Raw genomic sequence first — 13160 nt, 5'->3', positions numbered from 1 at the left:
AAAAGTGAGATTGAAATGTGAGCGTGGCTGATCTAATTTGCACGTAAAAAGTCAGTGGACATCAATAATTTGCACAGCCCTCAAGAACAAGGGCAAACTGTAGGAGAGGCTTTTAAAGAAAGAAAGGAAGGTACAAACTTTTAAAGGGTGTGGCAAGAATATGTATGTAGCGGTTATGTATTCTCAAGGATGTTGAAAGGCTGAATCTCATATAAGTGAACAAATAGTAATTGCAAGGCTATGCTATTAATGAGAACATCAATTGTGAGAGTGTGAAATTGATTTTTGTTGACCTTGTTGAGAAGATACCAGGATCATTAATGGTGAAAGAAGTATTTAACGGAAGCCGTGAGTGGTTTTTTGTAGTTCAAAAGAATAGCCAGCATCCACAGTATTGTGAAGCATGATGAAGCAGAGAGCTCCAACTCAAAGCAGCAGAGAACTTCATTGGTGACTTCAAGAAGCTTGTAGATTCAGAGGTTTACCTGCCCCAACAGAGTTTTATTTTGAAATGATGGGTAGCTCAGGAGAATGCTTTTCCCAGACACAAGACAATGAAAGGCCATCTCATGCTGCTATTTTTTTCCAATGCAAGTGGTGATTTGAAATTTAAACCCTTGCTTGTTTACAACGCGGAAACTCCACAAGCCTTCAAGAAGTGTTAAGTTCAGAAGAGCAGGTTAAATGTGATATGTAGGTCATGGGAAACTTTCATCGTACAATGAAACAGATCACTGTGATAAGGCAGTGGCTATGTGCACTAAAAACTTATTGAATGATAATGCCATGTGAAATTTCCAAAAATTTAAAATGTCTGAAGACAGTTTTGCTTGTTTTCTATAAATCAAATTCACATTACAGGTTAGTAGGAAAGATGATTACCAATCTTAAACAATGTACATATAAATTTCTTAGAATAAGCCTAGTATATTATTAATTTTTTTCGGCATGGAATGCATTATCATATTTTACATTAATTTATATGGGAAAAATTGTTTTGCTGAACTAGTGTTTTGCATGGCAAGAAAGATTCTGGAATGAATTATCCTCATTGTGGGAGGTTCCACTGCAATTGTATTAATAGCTTTTAAGTCGTCATGCATATCAAATTGCAATCACAGGTACTCCATCTAACAGACGGGTAAATTTGAGATAGCGATCGAGTTTGTTAAGTGTGGCTAAGACGTGAAGTTTCAGATGAATTATTTAATAAAATTAGTGACCAAATAAGTTATTGCAGTGAAAAATGTTTCAAATTTCTCATTTCCTGTAATTTAATATTTGTATCTCACTCTCATCTGACCTTTTCCACAAAATGTTTTTAGCATTTATAACTTTCCATCTTATGTGTTGAAAATTGGAACATTTATGGCGCACTCAGTAGTTCTTGAATAATTTGAGAGCAGTGTTATATTTTGTTGTCATCATCCCTTTCAACCTTACATATTGTGGATAGTAACCTTAAAACCTCGTGAAGCAAGACCGATTTTTCTTGTCTTGAAAAGACAGTAAGGGTTAGTTGCCTAAATTTTGTATTATGTGCTTATTTTTATGTGGTGTTTAAAAAAAATATAGTTTCAAAGAAAATTTTTATTAATGATTAATGACTTCCATTTGGCATATGTTGTTCATATTCTAAAATTATTTTCTCATTGGCATGTATAGAGTTGTTCATCTGCCGGAGTTCTTATTGATCCAATAGAAACGAAAGCAATGGGAACAGCACGTCAAAATGGACAAACTCCTTTTGCATTGCTCAAGCCTGCCAAAGGTATTCCCGTTCTAGTCAAAGTTATGCCAGCTCCAAACAATAAGCAGGTAAGCTGAAATATGATTTTTAAAGTCAAAGTTTAGTTTTTTCTATTTTTATAATGTGATCAGGTTATTATTTTTGATGTTCAAAATATTATGCACAATGCCAGTTAGTATACTTGAACCTCAAGGTAAATATACTCTTTTGATTAACATCTTCAATTTTAAAACAGGGAAGTAAGAGTATTTAGATATTAATATATGTTGCTTTTTTCTTCTAAACATTTTGAAAAATGAAATTGCATGCAAAATTATATCTTCCATTGATTTTGGAGTGTTGAAATATTAATTTAAGTGATTTTATGAACTTTATTTAAATGTAACAGGTATTGAATATGTTATACGATCCCAGGTAAAATTTATAGCAATTATTTCATTATCGAAAGACGTGATGGAATGGTTTTGAGCATACCAAAAAATATAGAAGGAATATTAAATTAGGTTAGTGCTTTTTCACTATGGAAGGAAGGACAGTTAATTGAAGGTTAGGTTGCATTTTCACTTGCATGAACAGCAACCCAATCCAATCCGAATCACTTCACCAGTATGGAAACAATAAAAAATTGTATTGTCTTGGCTGTGATTGGCAGTAATAGTGAAGCATTCTTTCATGTTATGTCCATTTGGACCTAACTTCATTGAAACCTTGTGCTACCATGAAATAATTGGAAAACATCAAATTTCACTTAAAAATTGAAAAGAGTACCTAAGGAAATAGTGCTTCTGAATGGATAATTGTTAGATGTCAGCACCAAAGATGGATGCTGTCCGATTTAATCAATGATAATGATAGACTGGTGAAAACGTACAATTCATTTTGTGAAATCTGGAAGAAGGTGAATTGATCCAAAATATTGAGTTTTAATCGCTAAGTTTCTCCTATGAATGATCAATGCCCTTGTATGCAGCTGTTGTGTGTTGAATTTTTTCTCTTTTCCCCGTATGAATAGCCTTGATGCTATTCTCCCTGAACTGAACTCAAGTTGAAGTGCTCAGTGCAAAATCTAGTCATCTAATTTGGTAAATGTGCTTTTACATGAGAAGCATCAGACCTGCAGTGTCCCTTGAAGTGCTTCTAGCCATTGTCATTTTTATTGCCGGTGTTCCATACCATACCCCTAGCCAACTTTGGTTTCAGAAGCTGAATATCTTACCCGTGACCTCTTCTTGGCCCATATGAGGTAAAATGTTGCTTTCAACTATATAAATCTAAATGTGCACCACTACTCTATCAGGCAGTTAAATGGCATTCATCATCCCTTGGTAACAACCTAGTTGACTTACCTGGCCCCAGGATGATAGGATTTATCCTGTTTGACTAAGTGAAGATGAATAAATGAAGCCAACAATGTACTTTGTCAGAAAAAAGTAAAACTGATTTCTCAGACCTGACTTTAATTCTGATAATAGGTTTCAAAACTCTTCAAATTTAAGTGTAAAGTGCCCACAATAGTTTTCCCTCATTTCTTGTTTATAGCATAAAGGATGCATATTTTGTGTCAAAGCATACAAGTAATGCTGTGTACAGGTGTCTTAACCTTACGTGTACTTGAAATGTCTTATTTCTCAGTATTGAGATCCTTAAGCAAAAAAGTATATAATTATAGTCATTAAAAACCTTGCTCTATTATGGATAACTCTTGGTATTAGGCCTTTATTGCCATCAGCATTATTATTATTACTTTTCATTCTCACAGAGCAGAAAAGAAATTATTCCTTTTGACATTTTTTAGACAGGTTGAAGAGTCATGTGTTGACAACAGAGTAGGTATATGACGACATTTACTTCCATATTGAAATAAAATGAAATTGACTTTGTAATTCCACCTACTTTTCTGCACAAACTGTGACCAATTAAAAGTCAATGATTTTTTCATTATGTTATGCAAATTCCATAAAGTTACACCAGAGACAACAAATTTTCTTCCATAATAGTCCCATTCCATCAGAATTATACTGCTGGCTTAGCTGAACATCCAAATTACATTATCTTAATATATGTTTAAGTGATTTTACACTCCCTTCATCTGGACTTGACAATTCTCCGTGTATATTTATATTTATGATACCTATTCTATCCATCCCATTAGAAATGCCACCACCAAACAGTGCTTGCATTAAAATTGTTCATATGCAAATGTTGTGTAAGTCCAGCAGTTTTGGCTTGAATCTTGATCCTTTGAATTTTTACTGCAAAATTGTTTTTTTTTTGAGTGCTACTTGCTGATTTGCTTCCTCCATGATTTCATCTTCAACGAGGTGATCAATCTTGAAGGAAGCATAATACAAATGTCTCCGCTGGTGTTAATGTAATAAGGACAACCATCAAAGCACCTAAGTGAGGGCTGTTTAATCAAGGTTTTACTGTACTACATTCATGAAGAACCTGTATCCTACCTTATGGAGGAAAATAAAATGGTGATTTTACTGTAGTAGATGTTCACAAAGCGTAACGCAATTGCCTTAAAAAGTGATTGACTCATTATTTACCCAATGTTTGAACATCATGTAGGTAATAACAGAGATGAAAACTCTGGTGGCAATTTTCCGCTTGATACTCTGTTACTATGGAAAAGTTCCACCGCATCACACCTGAATCTGTAATTTATCATATAGGTACTATGTAGTAGCTGATCTATCCAACTTAATATGTTATTTTCCTTGCATTTCCTTACAAAGTGTTTGGCTGAAACCTTACAAAAGGCCATATAATTATTCTGTAACATCCAGTGATACAATCATTGCAGATGCTGGTACCTGCAACTGCCGAGGATCTTAAATCTGCTGGGAAAATTACTGTTTCTCCTAACTTTGGTAATAATCCTCAGGGCAACTCAATCAAAGCAGTACAAATAAAAGTTCCTGTGGTTGCTACTGTGATCCAAAGGGTTGGGCCAGATGGACAGTTAACAATTCAGGTAATTATCCCTTTACTGTGTACTGATATAAGCAACTTACACTAAATAATTTCTGAAATTTTTAAAGCAAATTTGTTAATCTGTGAAACTTCATTATTTCAATAATAATTAATTTGAAATATTATGTGTCAATCAAAGCTCAGAGCAGTTCTTGGCCAAAAGGATAAAACTTAAATGGAATTGAGCCATGATATGATTGCATAACTTGCAAGCAAATTTTATATTCAAAAATGTTCCCCAAACATGCATGCCAATCAACGGTTACACATTTTAAAGTTTTCTGTACACGTGGAGGAGGCATCACATTTATGTTATTCATTTTTTTGCAAAAAAATGCTACAAATTCCCTTGTGTGCATCTTTTGGTAGGCCAATGGACAGTGTGAAAAAATGTCATGCATGTATGAGACAAGCAGATGTAGCATTTTAACCTTGAATTGCTAGCCCTATAGTGTGTTATAATCACCCATAAAGAGTAAACAATGAAAACTTTTCGATTTCAACTGTCCACACTGCTCTTTTGAGATCATAATATGTTTCCAAGTGTATTCTGAGATCATGTCTGCAATTTTTAAAATTAGGATTTCCCTAGTGTTTGCTTCTGAAGGTATGGAGGGGAAAAGGGCTCAGGAGATGATGGCTTTTGTCTCAATTTCATGTCTCATTTCATTCCTTATCTCAGATCTGACAAATGACTGATAAAACTTACATACCCTCATTTCAGAAAGTATGATAAATAGGTCTGTTTGTTTGAAAACACTTAATTCCTAATTCCTATGTTCACAACAAAGGGTGGAAATATTTAGGGTGCAAGTATGCACTTCTCTGCCCTTTAAAGGGAAACTGCCTAGGCCCTAAAATACACCCTACAGAGCCATCTTTGGCAATATTCTGTATCAAGAAAAAAACAGCATTGCTCCTTATTTTGGCTGCAAAAGAGAAATGTTAGTGGTTAAAGCTTGCATTATTATGTTGCTTTGCATTTAGAAAATTTCATCGTCTAATTTTATGCCGTAGTAATAATAATAATAATTTTATTTCCCCAATTGACGAGTACATAGTATGGTACTAAATATCATACAATTATGTAATCATATAGGGTACGTCAAGAAGTACAGTAAGTTGATTACTAGCCAGAGAAAAAAATAATAAAATTACACCTACATACATAATTTAGAATTTACACAATATAAAATTCACCCAGAAATCACCCAGAATTGAAGTAGTCATTCACACATTAAAAACATTTTTCATTCAAGTACATAAATAATTTATTTAAAAAAAAAGAGTAATTTCTCATTTTTTAAAGCCTGTTGAATATTTTGATGCATAGAGAACGAGGTCCCTTGGACATCATTGTCATACTAGCAGTCACTACACACAGATGATTTCTTGTCCTAGTCCCATAGGTGTGTGTGCCATTATTTGATGGGAATAGAGGCATGTTCTTTTTCACAAAAATTATCGAATTATAAATAAAAACACTAGGGGCAGTTAAGATGCCAAGGCTTTGAAAGAGAGGTCTGCAGTGGGCTCTATAGGGTTTATTGCACATGGACCTAAGCAATTTCTTTTGAATAATAAATATTTTATTTAACTTAGTTGATGACCCACTTCCCCAGATTTCGATGCTGTATGATACAAGAGGATAAAATAGACCCTAGTAGAGTGTTTTTAAAACATCCATACTAACAGTATGTTTCAGAAATGAAAAAAGATAGTACACAGAATTTAATTTTTTACTTAGATTTGTGATGTGCAGGTCCCATTTCAGGTATTTATCAAAATATATTCCCAAAAATTTACAGTCGTTAATAATTTTACAGTTATTTGACATAGGCTGAAAAGTACTTTTATCAAAATAGCAGGGTTTTGCAGAGAAAATCATGGCCTGAGTTTTTGTTTCATTGAGAATGAGGTTATTCCCTAAGCACCGCGTGCCCATGTCTTGAATAATGGTTTTACCTAGAGTCATCAAATCTTCAAAGGATTTCTGATACAGCGCAATGCTCACATCTTCTGCAAATAAGACACAGTTACCGAGAGAATTTACACCAAATGTTTTGGGTAGGTCATTTATATAAATGAGAAATAAAGTTGGACCCAACATTGACCCATGAGGAACACCTTTTTCAACACTTAATGGTGAAGAGAAGAAGGTATTCCCATTCTTCTGGACAGCTACCCTTTGTTGCCGATTTTTGAGGTATTTTCCCAATCACTGCTGTGCTGTGCCTCCAATACCCATTTGATCACATTTCAACAAGAGTTTATCATGCTCAACCATATCAAATGCTCTGGACAAGTCAAAGAATGCACCCATTACTTTCTGCTTGGAGTTAATTTGTTGTATTATGGTGTCAACTGCATTGAAAATTGCCCGCTCTGTTGACTTCCCTTTTCTGAATCCAAAAAAATTTGTTTAATAATATGCCATGCCATTTTTGTGTTATTGGTTGCATTCAAGATTAGTTTGTCATTATACTCTTTCTTTGATTTCTTTATCATAATACGGTACAGCTTTTTTAAGTTAGAATATTCATGGTGCAGTGTGTTATCTGCAGAGGACATATTACATTGTGATTTTATCCTTAATACCCTGGACAAATGCCCGAGTTCTGGAGTGACCCAGTTTTTTTGAATGGGTTTAGGGTGCTTAAATGGTACAAGGGGAAAGGCTGATTCAAAGTGAAACAAAAACGTTCTCTAGAACAGGTCGAAGCTACTGTTCATGGAGTTATTCTCATCCAACAACTTCCAATTCTCTTGACTCTAGAGAAGTTGAAAGTGGCTGACATTAGATTCACTAAATATCTCTCTTTAATATGGTAGGAGCAACAGCAGATTTGCTAATTTCAGACACATTGAAAACTGACATAATTGCCCTGTGATCAGACAGAGCTGGGTTAAAAACAACTGTTTTAACTTGGGAGTCTGGATAATCTGTGAAGATGTTATCCAACAGGGTTTTAGAACTAGCTGTAACTCTTGTAGGATTATTCACCAAGGGTTTTAAGTTATAGGAGGCTAGTCGAGACAGCAGTTCTCTTTGATTATTACCATCAGTGAGGAGGTTACAATTGAAGTCTCCAGTGAGAATTATTGTAGGCCTCTTAGAATAAGTTGTCATATTGTAGAGCAAATTATCCAATTTATCAACGAATTCCCCTAAAGGGTCCTACTGGAGATCGATACAGTGCAAATATAATTAGAATTTGCTCATTGACAGTGATTTTTACCACTGAGCATTCAAATAGCTCAGTGGTAAAAATAGTTCAGTGTTCAAGGACTGCAGATTTATCTTCGGTTTTTCATGCGCAATAGTGTTTTTTTACATAGATCACCACTCCACCATGGCGTTTCATTTTTCGACAATAACAGTCCCCTCTCACATATCCTGGAATTGTGACACCCAGTACACTCATCCAATGCTCACAATGCAGATTACGTCCGATTTGTCTGTTAAAGTTAAAGCTTCAAGGTCTTGTAACTTATTATATAGACACTGTATGTTGAGAACTAGTATCCTGATCTTACTCTCCCCACTGGAATGAGATTTATTGTCTTTGCCACTTCGTAGTAATTCAGTTCCACTGCAGTCCGGCGCTTGAATAAAAAACGCCTCACGGTCAGGTCACATGGCCACTTATCGCTGTACAGCACTTCATCAAGAGTACGAAAAGGCACTGCAATTTTAAAGCTGAGTTGAACTGAGTCAAAGTAGTAGGGACGTAAGGAGAAGAATTGTGCTATGCAAAGAAGCTTTCACAAGGAGGGAGTTGATGACGGGAACGTTGAGTAAGGATGTTAAGAAAAGACTCGTAAAAACTTTGATGTGGAACGTAGCTATGTACGGCGCGGAAACGTGGTCATTGAAGCAGGAGGATAGACGTAGATTGGAGGCTTTTGAAATGTGGGTGTGGAGAAGAATGGAGAAGGTGAAATGGACAGAGAAGAAAACAAATGAGGAAGTACTTGGCATGGTGGGCGAAGAGAGGGGTTTGTTGGGAGAAATCCTGTGGAGGCAGGAAAAATGGATGAAGGGGGTATTGACAGGCAGCGGGATGTTGAAGACTGTGATAGAGGGGAGAATGTGAGGCAAACGAGGAAAGGGAAGGAACAGGATTGGGATGTTGGACGGGATGAAGGGAGGAAGGAAGTACTCAGAGATGAAGAGGGGTCTGATGTAGAGTAGGATGCTGTGTTTTGCTAGGGGTCACAAATTATTTAATTAGTAATTATGTGCATCCAAAAACCTACCTTAACCGGTAGATTACCTAATAATAATAAATAATGGACTTCTGAAGACATTCTGGGCTTATTATCAGCCATAGTTTCTTTTATAATGTCTAATCATTATGCTTGTTCACTGAAGTAAGATAGCCAAAAGAAGCTGTAAGTATAGTTTATTCTGAATCTAAATATTTGTAATTCATCTTACCAAATCCTCTGATCTTGAAAGTTTTAGGATCTGAAGTCACTTGTTTAAATAGATAAATTTTACCATCATTTGTTACAAACAAGTTTTTGTATGCATATTGAGTTAACTGATCAGTAGCAAACATCTGGCTTCTATTTGTGCTAATTAGGCCTGCCTCTTGTTTTGTTGGGCTGAAATTGAGGTTTTAATTGATAAATATTTTTGCCATTAGGTTGAGCCTCCAGGTCCTGAGCAGGAGGAAGAGGCAAATGCATGTGAAGATAAGGAAGGTAATGCTGAAGAAGAGGTTGCGAAAAGTGAAGTTGAGGAGGTGCACCAACAGGAAGAGGTGGAAGTGGATGAGGAACCAACTGGTGGTGAGTAGCCTCAGATATCTATTCAGGGTGTCCACTAACCAAGAATACATTCTAAGTTTTTCTTTGGGTACTTCAAAGCTCTTATGTTGCGAAACAGATTGTCACATCAATGAGTACATTTGTGTGTGGCCTTAAAGTAAGCCCATATTTTAACACCATGCACTTCAATTCAAATGCAAAAGTGGTTGATGCACATCCCAATAGCCATAATTTCTTGAAAAAAAAAACATTTTTGATTTTTTACCTCTGCCCCTGTCAGTTCATGTAGCATTATAAATTTACTTCTTCATCATTATCATGTTTTACAATCACATTGATCAAGGAAGTACTTACTAGATAGGAAATAACATTTTATGCATACATCAGTATGTTTAACTATCAGTTACCTTTATGTTCATTTTACGTATGCTGTAAGATAACTTCGTTTTGAAGTTCAATACTTCACATGTATATTTTTTATATTGCTTCCAAAGTTCCTCTATTATTTCATGCATTTGAGCGATTCTATTTATTGATTATAATAATACCTTAATATGACACCACTGTTACTCCCCCAGCACAATCAATGTTAAATAAACCCGCAAATAGCATTGGGCAACAAAAATTAACTAAAAAACTTAAGAGAATTTATTAATTTTTGTTTGGTAAGCACCAGAAAAGGAAATCAGTTGTAAATGGTCTCCAAATGTCCTTTCGATTATGCTATAATATAGAGGTGGATCAGTTCCAATTTTTTTGTTCTGCTTTGAGTTTGGTTCCTAGCTTGGTTCTTGTTCTCATTTCTGCTCATCCTGGCGAATGAATAGTTTCTAAACATTTGCAATATTAAGCAAAAGTTGAATCAGTTTCAAAGAATTTATCAGCTTATTAGAAGTTAAACATACGGTTTAAGGAAAGTTTCATGCTATCACTTACAATCTTTGTTTTCATAGTTTCAAAACTGAAGGGTAATTGTGCATAATTTATGGATGCACACCTACTGCGTGATAAATTGTTTCATATATTTTATAGAAATGGTTAGGTAATGGTTGATTTTCTACATTTAAATTCACCTGTTATCATGAAAGGCAATTAAATAGATGAAATTTAGTTTTTGATATTTTTCAGATTGGTAATAAAGTGTTCGAGATATTACATGACTTAAACATTGATGAGTGAGAAACCGTTCATATCAGTTTGTGAAATGAGCAAGTTTTACCGATAGTAGATCCCTCTAATTTCATTTTTGAATTTATAGGCATTGTTCAAGAGTTAATTATTTCTATAATATTGCGTACATAAATATTCATTCATTAGAATAAGCCTAACAGCTTTTAAATAGTATTTCTTCATGTCATTAGAAGCCACTAATGTATAAGGAGAGACTTAGTATTCTTTTTCACTATAAATAAATTATTTTATTATTTCCGATTCCTTATGAACAATCGCAGAGCTTATAGCTGCAAAACATTTAGTTTGGAAACACTATGTGCCATAGATGCATATAGCAGACTCTCGATTATCCTACAAGAAAGTGAAATAATTATTGTGGATAAGGAAATCCTAGTTGATCCACTCTCCTCACAAACGATAAAGGTATTATGCTTTGCATTAAATAGTTCTTTGCAACCCATAGATTGTAATATATTTTTTGATTTAAGGTAGGGCACTATTTGCCTACAAAAAAATTGTGTTTTTTTGTTACCGTGTACATTTTGGATAGTTTAAAATTAATTAAACATCCATCTTGTGTATATTACATGAAGTATTACCTCTGGTTTCCTATATTGCATAAAACTTATTTTCTTGTAGCTATTTGGTGTAAAGTCTATTGAATGTGTACTTGGAAACTTTTCAGCATACAAACCAGCTCTGAATCCATCTATACTAAGTGCCTGTTTAAGATAGCATCTGTGCCAACATATTATGCAAAGAATAAATTGACAAACCAGATATGTACAGATTAGGTGACACTATGCCAGTATGACTGGCTTATGTGTATCGTTTTTCACTGGTCATCTTCTCAGTTCCAAATTATTTACGAGCAGCCTCTGAGACTTTTTTATGTATAAAGTATGGATAGTGCAAAACATAGTGCGTATTTCCATTACAAGTAGAAATGAAACTTAATCTGTATTGTTGGCTTTTGTGAAATGTTTACTAGGGGCCACCCTCTTAATTCCCAAATTGTGATGTAGTTATGCAAAATGAGCTATTTTTTGGGCATTGCTGTTTGTAGAGTCTACTATATTTATTAACAGAAACTTAAGCATAGTAATACTTTGATCCAAAAATAATTCATGGGATGTTGGATGTTACGATCACATGCAATGTTAATATTTTCCTGTGGTCAATTTACATGTGCTAAGTGCATTAATCATCTTATCACAGAGTTAATAGAGGAAAGTTCCATATTGGCCGTGGCTGATGGTGAAGATAGTCAAACCCAAGCTGAGAATGAGGAGGTGGACAACACTCCTCGTGTTCAGTATGTTAGAGAAGACGGCACCCTCATACCCGAGGAGGAACTGCAGGGTCTTGGACATTCTGCTGTTAATCTCCTTGCTGCAGCTGTGAATATGGTCCAATCCCAGGGGAACTCAACAACTACATCACAACAAGGTATTTATGATGATTAATCTTCTTAGACAAAAGTACAATTTGAGATACTAAGAATTTAAAATTGGTAACATGGTTTTGCAACAAACTTCCTTGTGCAGGAATTTTAATGATTTGCAACCCATCCATAGCTACATATTTACATGTACAAACTTCTTTCTATTCTGATATATCATGTTTGAATAATTTGAAGTCCCCAATCATTTTGAACCAGGCCTTTCATTGCATCCCATTACGTACTTTTTTGGGAAATAAAAAAAATTTCTTTGAATGGCAGTTTTTTCAGTTTTAACTTTCTCTAGCTGAGTGTTGAACCATGAATACTGTGATCAACCAGAAGGTCAGTTTGGTAGCTGTGGGTAGAGTTCACCCAATACGGTGTCCAATGGCAAGTGAAATCTAAGCATCAGGGTGGGGGGGCCAGATCCTCTCACTGTGCCACCACCTATGGTTTCCCAGGAAGGTCTGGCACTCGAAAAATCATGTAGCTCAGTTGAAGCCGAGGGTGTCCAGAGAAGTGTGCCTGGGAATCGAACCTGTGCTCTCTAATCAGTAGTCCAATGCTATACTCAACAGACAATAAGTGGTAGTCATAGGAGGGAGTGGGAAAGTAAGTCATATAATCTACTGATGTACAAATTTTTCTTGTTTATCAATAAAGTGAAAATTCTTGGGTAATATGGGGAAAACTACTCGAGTATGACTTCACTGTAATTATTCAGTGATTTTCAGATGTGTATCCAGGGAAAAATTGTATTTGAAATCACCGCCATTTTATACCACATGTAGTGGTCACCACTGGCACACGAATAAGCTTGTTGCATACTACCTTGATCAAAAAGTTCCCGGAATAACCACCGTGTGGCGCTCCCATCGTTCCGATTTGAGTTCTGTTTTTTTTGTTAAATTGGTACATCTGTTGTTGATATTCCCTTTAAATCTTAGTGTCATAACTTGACATTTGCAAAAGTTACGTAGCCAAGAGTACATCTATCTCTGTGTGTGTTGGCGATTTTTTACAATTGCAGAAATGGAT

At 35.1% G+C, this 13160-nt stretch overlaps 1 protein-coding gene across 2 annotated transcripts in view; it reads left to right on the top strand.

Annotated features, from left to right (window-relative positions):
• LOC139700263 (uncharacterized) overlaps positions 1-13160 on the top strand; it is a 43947-nt gene that overhangs the window by 18681 nt on the left and 12106 nt on the right. For both annotated transcript variants that reach the window (XM_071598888.1, XM_071598889.1), the window contains exons 11-14: positions 1666-1818; positions 4560-4730; positions 9382-9526; positions 11897-12127. In XM_071598888.1, the coding sequence (XP_071454989.1) occupies positions 1666-1818; positions 4560-4730; positions 9382-9526; positions 11897-12127 (700 nt within the window). The remainder of the gene's footprint in view (positions 1-1665; positions 1819-4559; positions 4731-9381; positions 9527-11896; positions 12128-13160) is intronic.

This window comes from Hetaerina americana, unplaced genomic scaffold, assembly GCF_022747635.1.
Source record: "Hetaerina americana unplaced genomic scaffold, ioHetAmer1.1.p SCAF_10, whole genome shotgun sequence".
NCBI classification, from domain to species: Eukaryota; Metazoa; Arthropoda; class Insecta; order Odonata; family Calopterygidae; genus Hetaerina; species Hetaerina americana.
The sequence above is the reverse complement of the archived record's forward strand: the minus strand, read 5'-3'. Positions and strand labels throughout refer to the sequence as shown.